Source organism: Meriones unguiculatus, chromosome 10, assembly GCF_030254825.1.
Source record: "Meriones unguiculatus strain TT.TT164.6M chromosome 10, Bangor_MerUng_6.1, whole genome shotgun sequence".
Classification (NCBI taxonomy): domain Eukaryota; kingdom Metazoa; phylum Chordata; class Mammalia; order Rodentia; family Muridae; genus Meriones; species Meriones unguiculatus.
The window spans coordinates 3,721,692-3,742,240 of NC_083358.1; the positions used below are offsets into that span (position 1 = coordinate 3,721,692).

Below are 20,549 nucleotides of genomic sequence, written 5' to 3' on the forward strand. Positions count from 1 at the left end.
ACCCCGGGCACCGCCATCTTAACCAGGACGGAGGCCGCGCAGGGCCCCCGGAGCACGCGCAGAGCCGCGCCGGAAGCGGAAGTGATAGGTTGTGCGCTAGGTTCCGGGTTCCGTGCAGGTTCCCATGGCTGCGGACGGAGGATCGGACTCAACCGAGCCTCCTGGCTCTGAGACAGTGCTGGACGCCGTGCTGCGGAGCCTCTACGACCTGGGTGAGCGTAGCTCCTGAGAGGAGGCGGCCAAGGACAGCGAGACGCCTCCCAGACGCGGCGGGTTCTCGCGGGTCCACGATCTCCTGGCGCCATGCCGGCAGGCCCGCCTTCCCCTGCGGCGCCTCCCTCTCCGAGACCTTCTCACCCACGTGTTGTCCGACCTTTCGCTCTCTTCCCTGTGCGGGGAGGGAAAATCAGAGCTTGTAATTAGAGACAGGCAGCTCGCAAAAGGGACAGTCGAGTTCACGTAGATTACCTGACGTGCAGAACCAAACAGAGCAAACGCAGCGTTATGTTTATTTTGGAGCGGTTACTCAAAATTCTAAGCTCGCTTACACGATTTTTAAAATAGAGCCGAGCGCGGTGGCTCACGCCTTTAATACCAGCACTTGGAAGGCAGAGGCAGGCGGATCTCTGTGAGTTCGACGCCAGCCTGGTTTACAGAGTGAGTCAGTGAGTCCAGGACAGCCAGGGCTACACAGAGAGGCCCTGTCTCGGAAAAAAAAACAAAAACAAAACACCTTAGAACTTGGAAGAACGTATCAAGTGTACATTACATGCTTTTTGTGCATTTCCCCATTAACTGTCATAGAACTGTTTTATATTTTATATATATATATGTGTGTGTGTGTGTGTGTGTGTGTGTGTACCCCCACCATGTTGACATGAGAAAATAACTTATGGGAGTCAGTTCTGTCCTTCCACCATATAAGTCCTGGGGATCAAACTCAAGTTGTCAGACCTGGCAATAAGCACTCTGGCTCCAAGCAGTTTGTTTCCTTGTGTGTGTGAATGGTTGCTCATAGCTGGGCCACATGCAGGGTGACGTTCCTTTGGTGTTAATGTTAACTAAAACCAGATACTTTCTTTTTATGTTGAAACAAACAGGAGAGACAGAAGGTGAAACAGAGCAGAAAAAGATCAGAAAGAAGAGAGAAAAGAAGAGAAGAGACGCAGAGACACAAGCAGATGTGGCGGCAGACCCAATTCCCTTGCCTGCATCTCTTGTAGGAGGCCAGAAGAAGAGCGCTTCCAGCTTTTTCAAGGAGCTCAGAGAAGAGCTGGAGTCTGTCCCTGCTGGCCCCTCAGAAGTCCCTGCTGCCACTGCAGTCTCGCTCCCTCCCCTGAAGAGCAACAGCAAGCTAGTAGAAGTGGTCGAGTTTCAAAGCAAAAGGAAAAAAAGGAAACTACAGTCAGATGAAGATGAGCATGCACAGGTAATACTTCGGCTGGTTTCTTTACACCTTTGCGGCAAGGGGGCCTTGGGTCACCATAGGCTGTAGCTGGGGCACCTTCAAACCCTAGCATTTGGTAAATGACTCACGGGACTTCATTCTCATCGATCATGTGGGCCAGCTGACCAAATTCCTAACCCCAGTGCCCCAGAAGAAAGTGGGCGCTAAGAATAAGTGCAGGTGTGCATGCTGAGCCAATTTAGGGCATTGGAGTCTTAAGAGTTTCGAGGCTTGCCAGGTGTGTGGCTTACACTTCCAGTTAGTCCCAGTACTTGGGAGGAGGCAGAAGCAGGTAGGTCTCCGTGAATTTGGCACCAACCTGGTCTTCATGGTGAGTTCCAGGCCAGCCTGGTTTATATAGGGAGAGCCTGCCCTCCCCAAAGAAAACGTTTCAGGCTTTGATAAAACCAGGCCTGCCCAGCTACCTTTCTACTTAATAAGCCTTTGGTTGTCAGTGCTCAGAAGAGAGCCGGTTCTCTGTTGCTCCTGTCGTTTGCCAGCAGCTATTCTAGGACATAGTCAGCACTAACCAAAATGTCCACCAGCTCTTGCTCCTTGAACTCACATGGTGGAAAGGTAACTATTTTCCTTCAGATGACTTGTAAATCTTACCCCAGTTTAGTCTGTTAAGGTGAGGTGACTACTCCCACAAATGGTCCCCACCCCCATTTCCTGGCAACAAGAATATACGAATGAATTTTTCAAAGTCATTGCTAAAATCCAGATATATGTCATTCTTTAGCCTTCTACATGCCCCATAAACCTTTATAAAAAGAAGATGGGATTTGTGTCATTGTCATAAGGCAGCTGTTAGAAATCACCACAAACATAGTGCTTCAAAGCAACAGAGAATTATTACTTGTCTTGCAGGAAGAGGCCAGAAGTCCCAGGCCAAGTATAGCGGGGCCACGTTCCCTTTGAGGGCTGGAGAAGCCTTCCTAGCCTCTGGCCAGCGTGGCTCTGTCCACCCTCTGGCTCATGGTTGTGTAGGGGCAGTCTCTGTACTGCCTTTACATCCTTCTTAGCCTTATTGGTCCAAGCCCATAGTTCCTGTGCCCCTCTCAGAACACCTATTACTGGTTTTAGGGCTTCTCCTCAATCCAGAATGTTCCTCACCTCTGGAAAGCCTGTCTTCACTCTAAGATCAGTTTTTTAGATAAGGTACCATGAGCAGCTTTTCGAGGTTAGGGCATGGCCGTTATCTTTTTGATAGCTACAGTTGAGCATTGTTTTTTATGGCTGTGTGAATGAGTGTTAATATCCTTCTTTGCCACATTCTTACTATTTTCAGCAGCATTCCTTGGATTGAGGGGTTCAGTGATATAGCACTTGCCTAGATTTCAGAAGGTCCTGGGTTTTATACCTGGTACTGCAAAGCACAAACAAACCATTAGTGTTTTTGAGTCTAAGTGCCATTTCATATCTAGCTTGCTCACAGTTTCTTCCTTGGTGTCCTAGGATTGCCAGGCTGCAATTATACCTCTTCTTATTTTAGGACTCAAGGTCAGCTTCCCACTCATGCTTCAGGTGTTAGCACCAGGACCTGTCATAGGTAGACCAAGGTATGGCCCTGGGCCATCCCCTCTTACTTTAGGAGCCTACAGGGATCTGCCTTTCCTGGTGTGCTGTGTGTAGGAAGTTAGGAAAGCAGTGTTCTCAGTGCTAGCCAGGTTTAAGCTGACATAACCTGTCTCCGCCCCTGCCTCACTGCCTCCAGTCTCTCGGGCCCCAGCATCCTCTCTGCTCACTCTTGCCCCTCTTTCTAGGGCGGAAAGTTTGTCTATTAATAGAATGGGCAGAAGAGCTGGCATTGTGTGACTCTGGCCCCCAGGACAGTGTCAGGGAGTTGACCCCACACTCCCTTCAAGCTGCCCAGTCCCACTGTCACTCCTCTGGATCTGTGGTGCCTCAGTGGCCTAGATAAAGAGACGGAAGCACGGTTGGGTGTGCCTTTAATCCCATCTTCAGGTGGATCTCTGTGAGTTCGAGGACAGCATGGACTACATAAAGAGACCCTAATTCAGAACAAAAAGCAGGAGTGAAAGATGGAAGAGAAAGGGCCCTGTGTGTCCTTGTCTCCACACTCTGCTGTAGCAACTGCCTCAGCCATTGGCATCGCTTCCCACATGCTGGTGCTCGTTCCCAGCCACGGAACCCCTTCTTGCCTCCCTGTAGCCCCAAGGTGTGGGCTACACAGCAGAGCCTGGTGCCTGCAGAGCCTATGGTGCTGGTCTGCAGTTACGTGCTGCGTACACAGAGCTTGTGTGCGCAACTTCATGGGCTTGTTTCGGTTTTAAGATTCATGCAGTTTAATCTTAAAATTTTTTTGCCAGACAAACTTCATAAGGTGTCTCAGAAATCACTTGTTTCCCCTACTTGGCATGAGTTTTACAGCCAGTGGTTTATTTCTCTGGTGCTGTAAATGGAACAGGGACCTTGCGTGCACCAAGCGTTATCCCTCTGAGATATGCCCCTAGCTCTCATGGAGATGTGTGCACTTGGTTTCCAGTCCATCTGAGGGACCTGTGCTTCTCAGTGTTTGGTATTGCCGGCAGAACTTGGCCCTGACCTTGGCCATCCAGATAAAGGGTTGTGGTTTTGAAATAAGCACCAAGGTCAGGTGCTGACCCCAGGCTCTCTGGCTTCCAAGTTGTGTACTTAGCTGCTGCTTGGGAGATAGAGTTCAGGTTATTTTGGGTTCTTTGTCCTTTGATAAGGCCAGCGGGAGGAGACGGGCATCACCAGATCTGAAGACACCTCCCCAGGTCGTTGCTAAAGAGCCCTGGTAGCACGGTGCTTACCCAGATTGACGGGCCTCATTCTGAGCTCCCTTGAGGGTCAGGTTTTGGAAAGAGAGCCATCTGAATGAGGCGCTATACACTGGCCGTACTGAGTCAGTCCTTACTGCTTTTAAACTGCTTTTACTTACGTAAGGCCGCTCTAACTGAACACCAGTAATTTTAAAAGTTTGCTTATCTAGATTTTTATCACATTGTTTATTTGTGCATGGGGTTGTGGGAGCCACGGTGCACATGCGTGGTCAGAGGGCATCCTGTAGGAGTCAGCTCTCTCCTTTTACCACGTCAGACCCAGGGAATGAATGCAGGTCGTGGGCTTTGTGGGCTTTGTGGGCTTTGTGGAAAGCACCTTTCCCCGAAGCTCAGTCGTCCCATTAGCCCACTAATATTTGTTTCTCTTCTTTCTAGGGAAGGGGGTTGTTTTTTTCAAAGCAGGGTCTCACTATGTAGTTCTGATGACCCTAGAACTCATTATATAGACCAGACTGGCCTTGAACTCGCAGAGATCCCAAATGCTGGGATGAGAGGTGTGCACAACTACAGCTGGCAATTTTTTCTTTAGTAAGTTCATGCTACGCAGAAGAAAATGCCCCAGGGCAGGTCAGCTAGTCCAACAGCTCCGTTGAGCCTGGAGCTCAGCTCCCACATGGAGAAGAAAGCAAGGGACATGGGGTTTGCATTGGGATGGGATCTCCTGGCTGTGTAGGGCAGGGACTGTGCCCTGAAAAAGCAGGGTGGTCACGTTGATGGCACCGCCGTCCCCCAGAGGGGCTGACATCTTTCCTAGAGCCTGTGTAGGATGTGCAACTCTGTTTGCTGCTGCAACAGGCAGGGCCTGGGATTGCATGGTGACTTGTCAGTCAGATGTCTTTGTCTTTGACAGTAGCCTCCTTAGTTAAGCATCCGGAGAGTCCCATGGGCTTGAAGCCAAGGCCAGGGATGGGACTTGGAAGCCACTATCTCCACCACCACCACCACCCTGTTTTTCTTTTTTTGAATCAGGGTTTCTCTATATAGTCCTTTTGTCCTGGACTCACTTTGTAGACCAGGCTGGCCTCAAACTCACAGATATCTGCCTACCTCTGCCTCTGAAGCGCTGCCCAGCTAGAAGCCACAATCTTGAAAGCATTTGCAGCAGCAATGCCACCAGTGGTTAGGAACCAATGCTTCACCTAGCCAGGAAGCTGGTGCTTCTCAGAGAACCATCCTTCTAACAGTGGGGATGGAGGTGGGAAAGAGGGGACATAAAGCCAGTGATCTCAGACCTTTGCCAGCTCCTTGCCAAGCAGAACTTTCTGTCTGGTCTGTGAAAGACAGATGTTTCTTTGCTTTTTCTTGTTCATCTTCCCTTCTTTAAGCCTAGAGTCCTTAAAACATGTGCTGTTGGGTTTGAAGAAATGGCTCAGCCGTTAGGAGCACTCACCTACTGTTCTTGCAGAGTTCCGAAGTTCGGTTCCCAGCACCTACATGGCGGCTCACAACCACCCATAATGACAGTTCTGGAGATGATAGCAGTTCAGTCAGTTCTGGTCTGACTGCTTCAGACTCCTATACAGACATGGTGCACATACATACAACGAGGCACACACACACACAAAAAAAAATAACCGTTAAAAGCAGACGCATGTTCTGCCTCCCTTCTGCGAGCTGTTTAAAGAGACTGAGCAGAGGCAGGGCTGGTACTTAGATTCGTGGGCTGGTTTTCCCGGGGATGACATGCACGGAACAGCTGGTACTTAACTTGAGCCTGGTGAGCAGCCGTCGTGCTGCAGAGCCGCAGCGGCCCCTCCCAGCACAACACCTCTGTCGTGCTTTCTCTCTGAAATGACAGCTCCCCCAGTGGCACGGGGCCACTACTTGCCCTCTGTGGCCGGCCCTCACTTCATCACAGCGTGGGATGTGTCAGAATTCTGCTCTTTTGTTTATTTTTTGTGATGTTGTCTCATATTTACGAGGTGTGCACTCTCTACCAGTGTAGCTCAGAGGAGGAAGCCACAGTGTCCTTTTAAAGGCTGAGCAGAAACTGCCCTTTAACCTGTTCATCTGTCAGTCGACATCTGTCTGGCTTGCCCTTGTGTTTAGCTTTTGGGAACATGGCTGCTATAAACATTTGTGTCCAGATACCTTTGCCAGCCCCCGGCGGTGGAACTTCTCGATTGTGTATCCACCCTGCTCTTACTGTGGGGAGGTGCCACACATTTCCATAGCAGCTGTACCAGCACCATTTTTGCTTGCGGAGTATAAAGGTTTCGGTTTTTCAACATCCTTGCCAACGCTTTTTGTTTTCTGGGCGGTTTTTGGGGGGAGGTTGTTTTGTTTTTAATTTTTATTGTATACACTTAGAATTGTTGGGTTTTTTATTTTGAAGCAAGGTTTCATGATGTAGCCCAGGCTGGCCTCCACTAGCCACTTCCCTATCTCTTTTCTTGTGGGATTACAGGTGTGTGCTACTATACCTGGCCAATTGGAAGGTTCTAATAAGAGTTTGTTCTCTTTGCAGACTAAAACAAGGGCCCTTGAAAAAGCTGTGGCTATTCAAGAATTTAACCTGGAAAAGGTAAGCCTTTTGAGGTGGCTCCCAGTTCCTCTCTGAGGCTTGCATTGTTCGTTGTGCGCTGGCAGCCTCAGGGCAGCACGGCCTTCTGCATGGTCTTGTCAAGGCTCGGGAAGTGGCAACCACGGTCTCACACTGGTCACATGATGCTCTTCACTCACTAGCAGCAGGTTTACAGTTCAGTGACGAAGTGGCGAGTTAGAAAGATGGAGCCAGGTGAGCACAGTGCAGCGGTCGCTAAGGTGCCTGAGGAAAGAAAAGCGCAGGAGAGAGGAGCCACAGCCTCTACCGAACACAGGTGTGGCTGGCCTGCCTCGGGCAGCTTCCTCCCTTGCGTGGGAGGCATGTTTAGAGGCTGCCCCTCTGGCATTGGCCTGGTGCAGCACACCCACGGTACAGAGTGCTGACGGAATCGCAGCGCTGTCACGAGTTACACAGAGACACGCAGGGATCGTCCGTAGTTTCTGCTGTGGGGTTACAGGAGGAAGCACTGAGCGGGGGTGCGAGAGCCCGCTCAGCCACAGCAGCACTGCAGGGCCCAGGCCGTGGGGCCCGCACGGCTGAGTCCGAAAGGAGCTGCTGACATGCCGGGTCTCCTGTTGTGCATCCGCAGGCTCGCTTGGAAGTGCATCGCTTTGGGATCACCGGCTATGGCAAAGGAAAAGAACGAGTCCTGGAGCGGGAGCGGGCCATCATGCTCGGGGCTAAGGTGAGGGAAGGGGAGCACTGGGCTCTGGGCCTACTTAACCATCTGCAGAATGAACACTGGTGCTGTGTCTACTCTTTTTCAGCCTCCCAAAAACAGTTATGTGAATTACAAGGTTTTGCAGAAGCAAATTAAAGAGAAAAAGGCAGCATTGGAAGAAGAAAAGAGAGTGGTAGGTGTGATGTGTCTGCCTCTGGCTGGCCCACTGGCAGTCGTAGCCTGCCAAGCAGTCAGGACACCAACATTGCCTGATAAGTCCCCTCCCCCACTATGTCAGCCAGGCTTTCTCTGGCCTGGTCGTGGGTAAAGTGAGACCGGCTTAGAGGCAATAGGTCACCATCACTACCACAGTGTCTGTCTGTCGACTGCCACCGTGTGCCAGTGGGAGTTGGTACCCAGCTGTGGTTGCCCAAGGGAGCCCTGTCCTCTGGGGGTCATGCATGAGGGCACCAAGCCCTTGGGTCTTTGTGACAGGGTCTCACTATGTAGTCTGGGCTGGCTTAGAACTGTCACTCTCCTGCCTCTGCCTTCTGAGTACATAGCCACAGGTGTGCACCACCAGACCCTGTCACATTCTGTAACGAGGTTCGGGGTGAGACTGCTCGGTTTATGTTTAATGTAACGGTTGAAAATGTTGTAAATAAATGGCACTTACATGGCTTTTTGTCACAGACCTATTGCCCTGGTTTTGAATATTCATTATCCATTACTGACATACTATCTTAAACTTTAATTTAGGCCCGGGACACAGACATATTCAAGAGAAAGAAGAGGAAAGGGAAAGGACAGGAAGACAGGTGAGTGCTCGCGACTGGTGCTGGGCTGGCACTGGCCAGGCCTTGGTTGGTTCCCTGGGCTGTCTGGAGTGTACAGCACCCCACCCTCAGTTATCTGCTCAGGCCTGCAAAAGGAGGTGGGTTAGGAAACTGCCCCAAATCAACCAACGCACCAGAACTGAGTCCAGAGCCTTCTCTGTTCTCATGTTATCAAAGACCAGACACCCCAGTGACTGCTGAGAAGCTGAAGCTGCCATTTCCAACCAGACTTGCCTCCCTCTTGGGAAGGCCTGTTGGCGTGGATAGTTTGATGGGCCGCACTCATGGTGGAGAAACAGCGGGCAAGGGACCTGGAGCTTGTGTCGGCTCTGGTTGAGGGTGCCCTCTCCTCTGGGACTCTTCCACGGGCACTCTCTTCATCCTAGCCCTTTCTCACAAGTGTCTTGTTGGTGAGTGCCCAGTGTGTACCAGGTTGAGTGTGGATGCCCAGGTATGGTCACCGCAAAGGGCATGGCCATGAGGGAAGCAGGGATTGGTGGCATCTGGTGCTAGTGTGCCCTGTGCAGAGGCTGCAGGGGCTCAAGAGAGCATTGCTGGGCTGAGCTGAGGTCATTCAGTGAGGTGATGTCTGTCAGGAGCTGAGCAGAGAGGAAGCGAGAGACCAGTGCAGCTGTGGCAGCCTTCCCACCGGGAGGAAGCCCAGGCTGTGTCCTGCCTCCTGCTCTGACTGCCTTTCTCTCACTTTCAACACAGGAGATCCAAGAAGTCGGCTCCCAGCATTTTGTCAAGCAGCCGGGCTGGACAAGTTGGAAAATTCAGAAACGGGACGTTGATTCTAAGCCCCACTGACATCAAGAAAATAAATTCTTCTAGGGTAGCTAAATGAAGTACTCTGTGGGCTCCAGAGAAGAGTGGGAACAGTGACAGAGGACCCTGAAAGCCCTGCAGGCTGCTCTGTCATGTTCACAGGGTCTTCTTCACTTTGGAGCAAGCCTGGTGAGCAGGGCAAGGACCACACTGAATGCTGGGCCGGAGCCCAGGCTCCACTCCATGTGCTGTGGAGGTAGCAGTGTTGGTGCCCTGCTGCACGCCGGGCCGCACTCGGCCTCCTGCTGCTTTTGGCTGCTGGTATCGGCACACCTGGTCATGGTCTACTTTTTCATAATTTTTACTGTCTCATAAGTATGTGTGAATGACATTAAAGTGCCTTTTGGACTCATGAAAGAACTAAGAACACTTGTCATTGTTGGTTTTGTGGAAAAGCAGTTCTATCACCAGCCCACTACACATGTAAAACCCACTTTGGAAGAATTCCCCAAATCACACCTCTGTGGTGTGAGGGAGTGCTGCTGAGAACAGACAGGCGGGCCTGACTGGTTCTCACAGCTGCGTGGAGCTGCAGCCTCACAGGACCACGTTTACAGAGCTGTCAGCACCTCCCAGAGACAGGTGCACCCCAGGGAGCTCTCCAGTGAGAGGAATGCTTCTGGCACTCCCCCACAGGTGCTCGGGCCCTTGCCCAGCAAGCATCGCAGCGCGGGTCTGACAGCCTGCAGGCCCCAGCCAGCCAGCTCTCAGGAGCTTGTCAGACGGCTCTGAAAGCTTGGCTGAAACAGCTCAGTAGATGGAAGACAATTTGTTAGATTTTTTTTAGTGGCGATTTTAAGTTTATTTGTGTGTGAGGGCACATGCGCACAGCCTGCGTGGAAGTCACAGGACAAGCCCTTGGCCTGTCTCCCCTCCCACCATGCAGGTCCCAGGGATTGCGTTTGGATGTCAGCACCTTCACCCGCTGAGCTCTCACCATCCCTAGTTAGGTCTTAAACATGACAGCACTGGGAACATCAATCTTAGGGCACAGAGATGACCTGTTAAGGGGGTGCTGGGGCAGTTGACTCCATCTTTTCAAGGAGAGCCTGGGGAAGGTGGAGTTCCACCAGAACCTACACAGCTTGGACCTCGTACCTACCATGAATGAGCAGCTTTGGTTTCTGCTTTGATTTGCTGCTGTAAATATTTATGCTAGCCCTTAACAGAAGGCAGGGAACTGTACTGTGTAAGTACTAAAAGCTCGGCACACTGACCACCGAGTGTTCTGCAGACGCTTCAGAGGTTGGAAGGCAAAATGATCCACAAACATTCTGCTCTGAGTACTCGGGTCAAGCTTCAGTCGGCGCTCTGGGGGACGACTCCTGCCGAGGCCTCCAGCGACGTCAGCCGCAGCAGTGGTGCTAGACCTGCTGGTGGCAACCCCTTTCACAGGGGTCGATTCAGATACTTACATTACGACTCCTAACTGTAGCAAACTTTCCGCTGCAAAGTAGCAAGGAAAGAATTCTGCGGTTGGGGTCACCACAACATGAACTGCTGTATTAAAGGGCGCAGCATCAGGAAGGTGGAGAAGTGAGCATCAGAAAGTCACCCTAAGGAGAGCGGGGTCAGCCCTGAGCTCATACTCTGGCCTCAGTGCGCCTCTTTAGGGTTCAGCCATGCAGCTGCGCAGGATGCGTGGCAGGCAGGGCTGGCGAGAGCGAAGTGACTTTCACAGGAGACTCCAAGTTACACTTGCTTGGGAGAGGACTGCAGAGCCAGTCCTGCAGGCAAAGACCCCGGAAGAGCACAGGTACTGCTGAACCTTCATCATCGCCAGCTTGGACCAACATGGCGAGGCAGCTCTGTCCTGAGTGATGGGGAAGCGGACATACCGCCCTGACTCCACCTCTGGCTCCCACCAGCCGGGAGCAGCACGTGTGCCCCCGCGCTTGTGTGGTCATGTGACTGCCTCCTTAAGTGCCGTGACTTCTCCCTCCCTCTGCACAATCCATCCCACTCCGTGTCCACCACAGCTCTATGTATCTTGTGTGCCCTCGTGTGTCCTCGGGAGCTTTGTGCCTGCTCATGTATGCGCAGGTACATACATGTGTTCAGGTTTGTGTACAGGTGTACGCATGTGTGGAGACCAGAGGAGAGCCTCTGCCTTCCTGCCGAGCACTGTAGCCTCATGGTGCAGGTGAGGACAGTAACGGCCAAGGTATCAACAAGCAGCTGGGGCAGCATGAGAGCCAGGACAGGGCTGGACGGTCTAGACTTTGGAGAGCAGGGAGGAAGCTCAGGGAAATGAGGTCCTCCGAGAGCTGGCAGTGGCCAGACAGGAGGGAACGCCTTGTTAAGCCATTCTGGTTTGTTTGGTTTTTGAGAATGGGTTTCTCACTTTGTAGCTAAAGATGGCCTGGATTTCATTATGAGCTCAGGCTGGCTTAAACTCACAGTGAACCTCTTCTCAGCCTCCCTAATTACAGGAATAAGACCCTATGCTCACCTTTTGGGGGGTCTTAAAACCTCCCTTGTTGGGTCCTGCTTCCTCCCAAGATCACCCCTAGGAAATACACTCCAACCCCAGAGCTTGTGTCCCCCAAAACCCAACTGACAGCCCTCCCCCCCCCAGCTCCATCCTCTACTCTTAGGAAGAGAGTTGCTTAAAGGTGGCACACACCTTTAATCCCAGCACTCAGGAGGCTAAGGCAGACAGATCTCTGTGAGTTCCAAACCGGCCTAGTCTACAGAGCGAGTTCTAGGACAGCCAGGGCTACACAGAGAAACCGTGTCTCAGAAAACCCATCTCAAAAAGCCAAGTACACAAACAGCATCTGAAGAATGATGCTTGAGGTTGATCTTTAACCTCACATGTGCAAATATGTGCAAATGCGCACACACACATAAAAACCATTTAACTGAAACTGTGACTCCACTGGAAAATGTGCTTTGTAATTTAAAACCACATTGTTACTTTGAGATTTGGGAAACCACAAAACTGAAACTGCTGAGCAGTGGTCAGCCAGGGCCAGCCTGTGGGGATTTGCAAGTGGCTTCTCGCTGGCGACCATGGACCACACCTGTCTTCCAGTTGTTGGCAGTGTCAAAAGAATTTATTTCAAATCTGTTTAAGAATGTGGTAAAACTGAAGTTTTCCAAAAAGTAATACAGGAAGTTCAACCAACTCCCAAGAGACCAGAAAACACAGTGTTTGCAATTCAAAAAATACAAACGCTTGTGGATACCTGTACAAAAATTAGAAAAACTGACTCTCCTGAGCACTGCCCACCCTCCTGTTTTCAGCGAGACATGAACAGCCACAGGACCAAGCGCTGCCACCAAATACCAACCACTGGGGACAGAATTGATTCGGTAGGGAAGGCAGGGAGAGGGCAAGGAGAGGCAGGAAAACAGGCCAAAACAACGTACACAGCTTTCTGTTTCTGTTAAGTTCCTTTGCCAACATTGACAAACGCCTTTCATGCTCAGCACGCCGTGGAGTGCAAAGGCAGCGATTCTATAGCATGCATTCGTGTTTTCTGTTGTGCCTGCACCCCACTCTCTGCAGCTGAGAAAGTGGGGGCTCAGGAAGTCCAGTCTCCTGGGGCCAGCACAGGCCACTCAAGGAGCTCCAGCAGCCATCTCAGGGCCTCTTCAGCCTCTGCTCAGTCATGCCCAAAGACCTGGCACCCCGTGCCACCCTGCTGTCCCTCAGACTCCAGGACCTTTCCCAGGGCTGGGCTGATGGGGGACCCTCAGCGAGCTGCCCTGCTTGAAGGGCCTGCTTCACCTGGAGTCAAGCCCAGCTCCTTCCACGGAGCTCAGCACTGTCCACAGCAAAGGTCAGGCTCCCTGCCCTCAGCTTGTGCCAGGAAGTCCCGGCAGCAGTCAGTTGTCTGAAACTGGCCTGTGACCAGCCATCTCCTCCATGTTCAGCTGTCAGAACACTCTCAGGGGGATTCCAAAGCCACCCCCGCTGTTGGGAAAACAAAGCAAAAGGCCCTGGGGGGGGGGGTGTTCCTCGAGACCCCAGCTGAGGGAACAGGAGGCAAATAGCCAGCTAACGTAGGGAACACTTCATGCTAAAGCATGAAGAAGCCGCTGCCAGGCTTGGTGGAACATGCCTCTAAGGTGGCGCTCCACAGACGGGGTGCGCTTGCTAAGGCCATGTAAGCCATCTGAAATGCCAGGCAGCAATGTGGAAAACACGTGCCTGGCCACAGGAAGCTCGGGAGAAGAGACTGTGGTTAGGGGACACAGTAAAAGTCGTCCAGGTTTGAGCCACTGGATGTGAGCTATTCAGCCTGGACCTTATTGTGGAGCCTTTCCAGGAGCCACACAATACGGAGAGAAGGCAGGTTGGTATGACCAGTCCTGTTTGCAGCTAGGGATACTGAGGCACAGAGTAATCAGGAGATTTGTCCCATGCATGCCATGAGCCAACATCAGAGCCAGTTTAAGAGTGGTTAGTACTGAGGAACACTGCTGTCCGGTCTCCTCATGGAGCCTCAAGCTCTACTTTGACTTAGCTCTTCCCCTCAGCTGGCAGGACCCCTTCAGCCAGGATCCCCAAACAGTGACAACTGGCTGTTCTGAGGAACCAGATTCCCGGGACCAGTGTGACTTTGAACACCTAAAAAGATATGTAAGAATTCTTTAACCCATTGAGGGCCCCAAATCCATAAGACAGCCTTGTTCCTGCCAGTAAAAAGTGGCCAAGAAAAAGAAGGGAATGAGTTATTCTTCCCAAGGATGGAGGTGGGGGTCAGCCACTATCTTCAGTGAGCAGAAATATGAGCCCTCTTTCCTCGCTGAAGACCTCCTAAGAATTCGTACGTTGGGTTGACACGAGGCCAGTGGCTTTGGGACGGACTTGTGTGACACAGGAATGGGCACCACCAACACTGGGAATGTTGACACCCAACAAATCAGTGTGACCCAGGTCCAGATCAGCCCCAAGGGGGCATCTGGATGTCTCTAGATATTTGGTGGGTGTCACCCTTACTGGGGATGCTCTTGGCATCTGGAGAGGAGAGACCAGGGGTGCTTAATGGTCTCTGGCATTCAGACCCCACCCCACATCAGGAGAGATACAAGGCCCTTGGGTCACCCCCACATCCTGTGACAGAATTCTTTACACCCTCATATTTGAGAACCCAAATGATTTCATCCACCCCTCACCTCTGTGCAACGGGAGGCTGTAGGGACTGGTAACAGCCTCTGGAAGGGCTAACCCGACTGAATCATATCCCCACTCACAGGGTGAAGGCTGACACGCTGCCCCTGGGCAAGTATACACCGACAGGGCACTCAGGCCCTGACCTGAGGGGCCCCATGAACAAGAGAAGGGGCTCACGCTGGGATTAGCATATTGATTCCTGGCTCTGGAGCCTTGGGGCGATGGGGCAGCTGAGGGCATTTCTGGAACCACAGAGCACACGGGGACTAAGCCATACAGCGTGAAGGGCCAGGTCAGGTGCTTGTCTCCTAACACCTGGAGCATGTTCCCAGACAGGACAGGAGGAAAACGCTGCTCTCCTGCTGTGTGTAGGTGCCAGTGGGAACTGGTCAAGGACATTCATTTAAAGGGATTGGCCCTCGCTGACCCACCCCGAGAACAGGCTTCCGAATCTCTGTCTCACAGGCCCTCGACACCCAGAGTTCGTTCTCAGCGGCCCACTGAGGAAGGCCTCACCTTGACAGACAGCAGTGTCACCTCAGTGCCAGCTGCTAAGGACTCCATGCAATAAGACCTCACACTCTGAACGCCAGGGCCTTGCCGCTGACAGGTGTTAAGGGCCTTCACTTTTCCTCAAGCCCTCAAGTGTGGCACCACCCTGCCCTACTCTCCTCTGTGCGTTCTTGTCCCTGAAAGGCGATCTGTGTGGAAGGCCGGGGAGGTGGCTGTGCAGGGCTGCCTGGGCCGCCCCTGGCACCAGTGTATTGCTTGTGGGCTCTGGTGAGCAAAGAGAGACACCTAGCCCCCACTCGTGCTGCTGTGGGGGGGGGGGGGGGTAGGGGCTGGCTCTTTCTTGCTCAGCACCAGGGAGCCTCCTTAAAGAGGTCACCTGAGTTGCATGTGGTGCTCACCTCTGTAATCCCAGTACTCAGGAGGCTGAGGCAGGAGGATTGCTGTGAGTTCAAGGCTAGCCTGAACTATACGGTGAATTCCAGGCCAGCCTGGGCTACAGTGTGAGACCATGTCTCATACAAACAAAAGGAAGAGGAAGAAAAAAGGAGGAGATGGACCTCCCAGGGGCTCAGTGGTGAAGCACCTTCCTACCATGTCAAGGACCAAGGCCATGGGTCGCGTTCTCCAGCACCAAAAACAAAAAAACAAAGTCACCTGGAATCATGGCCACTTCCTTATCTCCCCAAAGCCGCCCGCAGGTGCAGGTCTAAGTGACTGCTCCCGGGCAGGTGACCGGCCCAGCCTTTGAGACCGTGAGGCTCCCCAGCCAGCCTTTCTGCCTGCCCCCACACCACAGTTCTGGTTTCTCTCTTCCACAGGGGAGCCGTTCACCTGGAGCGCCATGCCCGAGCACGGTCACAGGCGTCTTCCGGGGCCCAGGGAGGCAGAGGCTCCTCCGTGTTCCTCGCTTTGAAGCGCCTGTCCCTCCCTCTGTTGGGGTCTTTCAGAGCTGTAAAGCCATAGGAAAGGGACAGCAGAAGCTGCCAAGCCACTGAGGATATGGTGGCCAGGGTCCGGTGGGCTTGTCCTGAGGGTTCTAGATGGTGAGCAGCTGAGCCGGAGACTGCTTAGCAGGAAGAGTGCAGAGAGGCCAGAGCTATGCCTCAGCGACGAAGGAGGCTCAGGCCGGTGTGGAGGCTGGACAGTGCTGAACTCCTGGTGACAGCGGAGTATCTGAGGAAACAAGGGCCACAGGCAAGAACTCTGAGGTAGGACTGGAGGGTCGTGCAGCCGGAGGGGACAGGCCCGAGCACAGAGGCTGGGGTGAGTCTGAAAACACAGCCCAGCTGACTGGCAAGTCATTCCTTTATGTGAGGAATTCTCATCTCCGATGAGACGAATTCTTTCCAAAGGGGAGAGCAAGGCTGTTGTCAGGCAGCGCCGGGCACTGCGGGAGGTGGGCAGGGCCTGAAGGCAGGAGGACTCCTGTGCACTCACCAGTGCTCCCCCGAAGAAGGGGCCTCAGCCCCAGGGAACCCTGCTCACATGCAAAGAGAAGTTGTAGGGTGTCACCATCTAGTTTCAGCCTTTCCCGGGGTCTCATCTGGCCCATGGTGACAGAGCCATCCCTGCTGCCACCAGGGCCACTTCTCACACTCATGATGCTTCCAAGAGGGCATGGGTGAAGCCAGAGCTGCGACACAGGCCTTCCCAGGGTCTGCCGCTTCTGTGCTCAGGGCCTAGCCTGGGAAGGCAATGTAGATATTTGTCCATCAAACTCTGCGGAAGCAGGTTCTAGAAAAAGCCACCACTGTGCAAAGACACGTCTCTGTCTTGGATTTCAGTGTCTCCATTCATAACTAAGAACTGAAGGAATAAAATTTAACAGATCGTTATACCCACACACAATGTGTGTATGTGCACATCTACGAGTGTGTGTTCCCGAGTGCACGTGTGTGTGTGCGTGCGCGCGCGCGCATGTGTGTGTGTGTGTGCACGTGTGTGTATGTGTGGGTGTGCATGTGTGTGTGTGTGTGCACGTGTGTGTGTGTGTGTGTGCACGTGTGTGTGTGTGTGTGTGCGCGCATGTGTATGTGTGGGTGTGCACGTGTGTGTGTGTGCACGTGTGTGTGTGTGTGTGTGCGCGCGCATGTGTATGTGTGTGTGTGCACGTGTGTGTGTGTGTGTGTGTGGGTGGGTGTGCGCGCGTGTGTATGTGTGGGTGTGCACGTGTGTGTGTGTGTGTGAGAGAGAGAGAGAGAGAGAAGAAGAGAGGTTGACAGCACGTGGCTAATGATAAAGGCCCTAAGGAAGCCTTTCTGAAGGGTTCTAGCTGTTCATTAATGATTAATGTCCCTTCCAAATTAGTTTACAGTGCATTGAAGACGAGTAGCCCATTCTCAAGGTCAGAGGTGACGAGCTGCCAGCCTGGGACTCCAGAAGGGGCAGAGTCCTAGCAACTGGTGACACATGGGCATGGAGTGACATCACAGCGCTGACTGTCTTGGGATAGCAGGCTCCAAGCCAGCCTTCCTCTCTCTCTCTCCAGAAAAGAACTGAAGAGGAACTCAGACTCTTCAAACAGATGTCAGAGAACATAAGCCTGCAACCAGAGGCGTCCGGAGCACAGTCTCGAGGGCACCCTGGGGACTGTCAGTTCTGTGGCATAGCGAGAGGCCCACTCCTGACACAGGCAGCCACGGCATGGTCACGTGGCTCACAGCTCATTCACTCTCAATTTCAAAAAGGGGAAAAAAGAAAAAGCATCTTCAGCTGTTCACTGGCTGCGGGCACCCAGGCCTCTCTGCTGTGCCCTTGTCCTCCACCCAGCCAGCCAGGCAGCCAGAGCCACCAGGCTAGTTGCCTGAGAGCTTTGGCCGTCCGAGGTTTGTGGGTACCTCTAGTCCTGTGTGCAGGGTAACCTGGAAAAGAAGACGAAACAGGCAGGGTTGGCTCAGTGGCAGGGTGCGCGCACAGTATGCCCATGGCCCTGCGTCCGGTCCCTAACACAGGACAAAGAGGAAGAGAAGGGAGAGGCGGGAGGCAGAGGGGATAGAGGGAGGGAACAACAGGCAGCAGGCTGCCCGAAGCACGCTGCACCGCGGCAGACTATGACCTCATGCTTGAGGATTCACGTGCTGGATTTTGCTGCTCATCTGCCCGTTTCACACCGCTAAGGCCGTGGCACCTCGCGCTTCTTGCCTCATAGTGGGAGCTACGCTGATGACCGGCCGGGTTCCCTGTCTGCTGGAGACAACAGGCCCTGTAGCCAAGGGGCTGATTCTCACAGCTGGGTGTCTACACCTGCTCTCCTGTAGGAACCTGACAGCTCACGCTGTGCTCCTCAGATCCATCTTTCAGAGCGTGTGGACCCGGCTGCACACAAGGCAGGCCCCTGGGTGCTCTCAGGGATGGAAGGGATCTGTTAGAAGCAAATGTCCTCTGGCCTTTCATTTGGCCTAAGCCATCGGTTCCCCCACTCCTCCCGGGAGCCCCATGGAGCCTGTGTGCTCCACATGCTCAGGTAGGAACTAAGTGCAGTAGTTAGGACCTCCTCCACGGATGCCCATGGAGGCCAGCAGCGACTGCCCATCTGGTGGACAGAGTGGCCAGTGTGAGCGCAGGGCACACTGTTCAGGAAGCAGAGAGGCAGCCGGGACCTGGCAGGCCAGCTGACCGACGGTACCTGCACATTTCTGTTGAGGCTGAGGGCTGGCATGAAGACCCCGTCCACGTGGCTGAAGGCTGTGGGGCCCTGCTGCTGCCCGTTGATGAAGAAGCTCAGGGTGTGCTTGTTCAGGTCCAGCAGCACGCCCACAGTGGCCCCCTTGCACACACCACCTTCAGTCCTGGAAGGAGAAGCCAGGGAAACCTGTCACCACACCCAGATCTGATGGATATACCAAAGGATGTTGAGAACACCCTCAGTCAAAATTAGCCTCCAAGGGTGAGTGTGTGAGAAGGAGAGAGCCACAGGAGAAGGCAGCCCTGAAGGACAAAGGCTGCTCAGCCCTTTCTTATCCACAGTGTCTGAGACCTGCACACCGGGGAATGAGGTCGTGGCTAAGTGGTTCGCTCCTCAAACCACGGGCACCACGCATGGGCACAGAAGAGAACTTTCCGTTTTTAGTTCCCGGTTGCGACTGAGCGGGAAGAAGATGCAGATACCAAGGCAGGGGCATTTTGAAAGGACAGGCCCCTTCAGCTCACTTTCCCAGAACCACCCCAGCACACTGGCAGCATGTGATGGGGCAAAATGCATAGCTAGGAACCAGCTCCCCTGTCCCAGGCACAACTCCTGGGTGTGACCACACTGGCTACAGAGCGCTGGACAAATCTCGGCACCGTGGCATTTCTGGGGTGGTAAAAAAAAAAAATCTCTGAGTGCCTTTGAGTGACGAGGAACTTTAAGAAACAGTCCTGGAAGCCTTCCTGTCCTTCAGCGTATTTCCCCTTCATTAACTAAAGGCTCCTGTAGCCTTGCCTTGCTCAGCCCAGGGAGGAAACTGTTAGGGTTGAGACAGGGAGAGGTGGGAGGTGAGAAGAGCTCCTGACATGCAGGTCCTGGTAGGTCGACCAGGAGGACGCTGCTCTTCTTGGGAGGTGCCTTGGGGCCAGGTGGAGAAGGGTCCAACAGATGAAAGGGAAATGAGAACTGGGCAGTCATGCGGTTCTAATACTGACCAGCAGGGGGCAGTAGTAACAAGCCTGACCTGCAGCTTTCTACCCTTCCCCTCCCTTTCTCCCGAACCCCCTTCCACCAGGAGTGATGCAGCTCCTCCCTCTGCGTGGCCCTAGTGTTCCTTCTGGTCTTCTCCTGGGAAGTCAAGGGGCTGGCTGGCTAGGGCTCCACAACATTTGGGGTTATAGTAGCCTGTGCCCTGGGGAATGAGAGGTTCCCACCACAGGAGACTCCCTTGGTGTCCTGTCCGAACCCCTCAGCACCTCTCATTCCGCCTGAGCAAAGACCAGCCAGCCTACACCTGACTCATAATGGGCAGCAGAAATAGGGCTTTTGTAAAAAGAAAGGGCGCTCAGGCAGCCCCGTGCTTCCTACGCTACACAGGGCAGGGTCAATCAGCACGTTTGAGATCGTCACCGCCGCCATGACAGTGCCCAGGCGCTGGGCACGCTCAAGCTCACAGACATGGCACCGGTAGGCCAGGGTGGTCTTGGCCCTCTGTGGGTTAGACGTGGAAGGAGGTTAGCTGGTACAGTAAATCCCCAGCACCTGCTCAGCCTACATCCTGTACCACCTGGCCATCCTGCGCCACCTGGCTAGCTTCAGCACCCAGTCAGCAGTCTGCATCGCCTGCTCAGCCTGCATCACCTGCTCAGCCTACATCAGTCTGCAGCACCAGACAAGACTGTTTGGCTTGGTCAACCTGTAGTGCCTGGTAAGTTCCGTGGTCCAGGTAGAGAGCCCAGAAGGACAGCTGCTGCCCCTCCCATAAGCCTTTGGAGAGGAGGACCTTATGAGTGAAAAGACAGCAGTGGTCAGGTAGGCACCTGAGGGTCCTTGGGCAAGTTCCTGGCTAAACTGGATCTGGCTTTCCCAGGAGAGAAGCTGGTTACGCATTGTGAGGGAAGCTCTCAGAACTCTGTTAAGAGCAGCCAGAAGGCCCAGCACACATAAGCCTGAGACCACGCTGGCCCTGCCAGCAGCTCCTGAGACTGAAGGTCTTGCTCTTTCCCCAGGGTAGTGGCAGGGCCGTCGCAGGCAAAGCCCCAGCCGTGGCAAGGACTCCCGCTGCCTGTGTGGGACACAAGCATCTCGTGAGGTCTGTAGTGGCTCAGGCTTAGCCTGATGGCTGTGAAGAAAGC

General features: G+C 53.3%; 2 protein-coding genes across 2 annotated transcripts in view; one reads left to right on the forward strand and one right to left on the reverse strand.

The window, feature by feature from the left end:
- Positions 1-74: 74 nt before the first annotated feature.
- C10H1orf131 (chromosome 10 C1orf131 homolog) lies at positions 75-9,515 on the forward strand. Its single transcript, XM_021648498.2, has 7 exons — positions 75-212; positions 1,101-1,429; positions 6,746-6,802; positions 7,413-7,508; positions 7,591-7,677; positions 8,244-8,302; positions 9,035-9,515. The coding sequence occupies exons 1-7, from the start codon at positions 125-127 to the stop codon at positions 9,165-9,167; spliced, it is 849 nt and encodes a 282-aa protein (XP_021504173.1). The 5' UTR covers positions 75-124; the 3' UTR covers positions 9,168-9,515.
- Positions 9,516-9,616: 101 nt separating this feature from the next.
- Positions 9,617-20,549, reverse strand: part of Trim67 (tripartite motif containing 67) — a 34,216-nt gene continuing 23,283 nt past the window's right edge. The window contains exons 9-10 of the mRNA XM_021648816.2: positions 18,412-18,574; positions 9,617-17,647 (exon numbers count right to left, since the gene is read on the reverse strand). Of these exons, the coding sequence (XP_021504491.1) occupies positions 17,582-17,647; positions 18,412-18,574 (229 nt within the window). The 3' untranslated portion in view covers positions 9,617-17,581. The remainder of the gene's footprint in view (positions 17,648-18,411; positions 18,575-20,549) is intronic.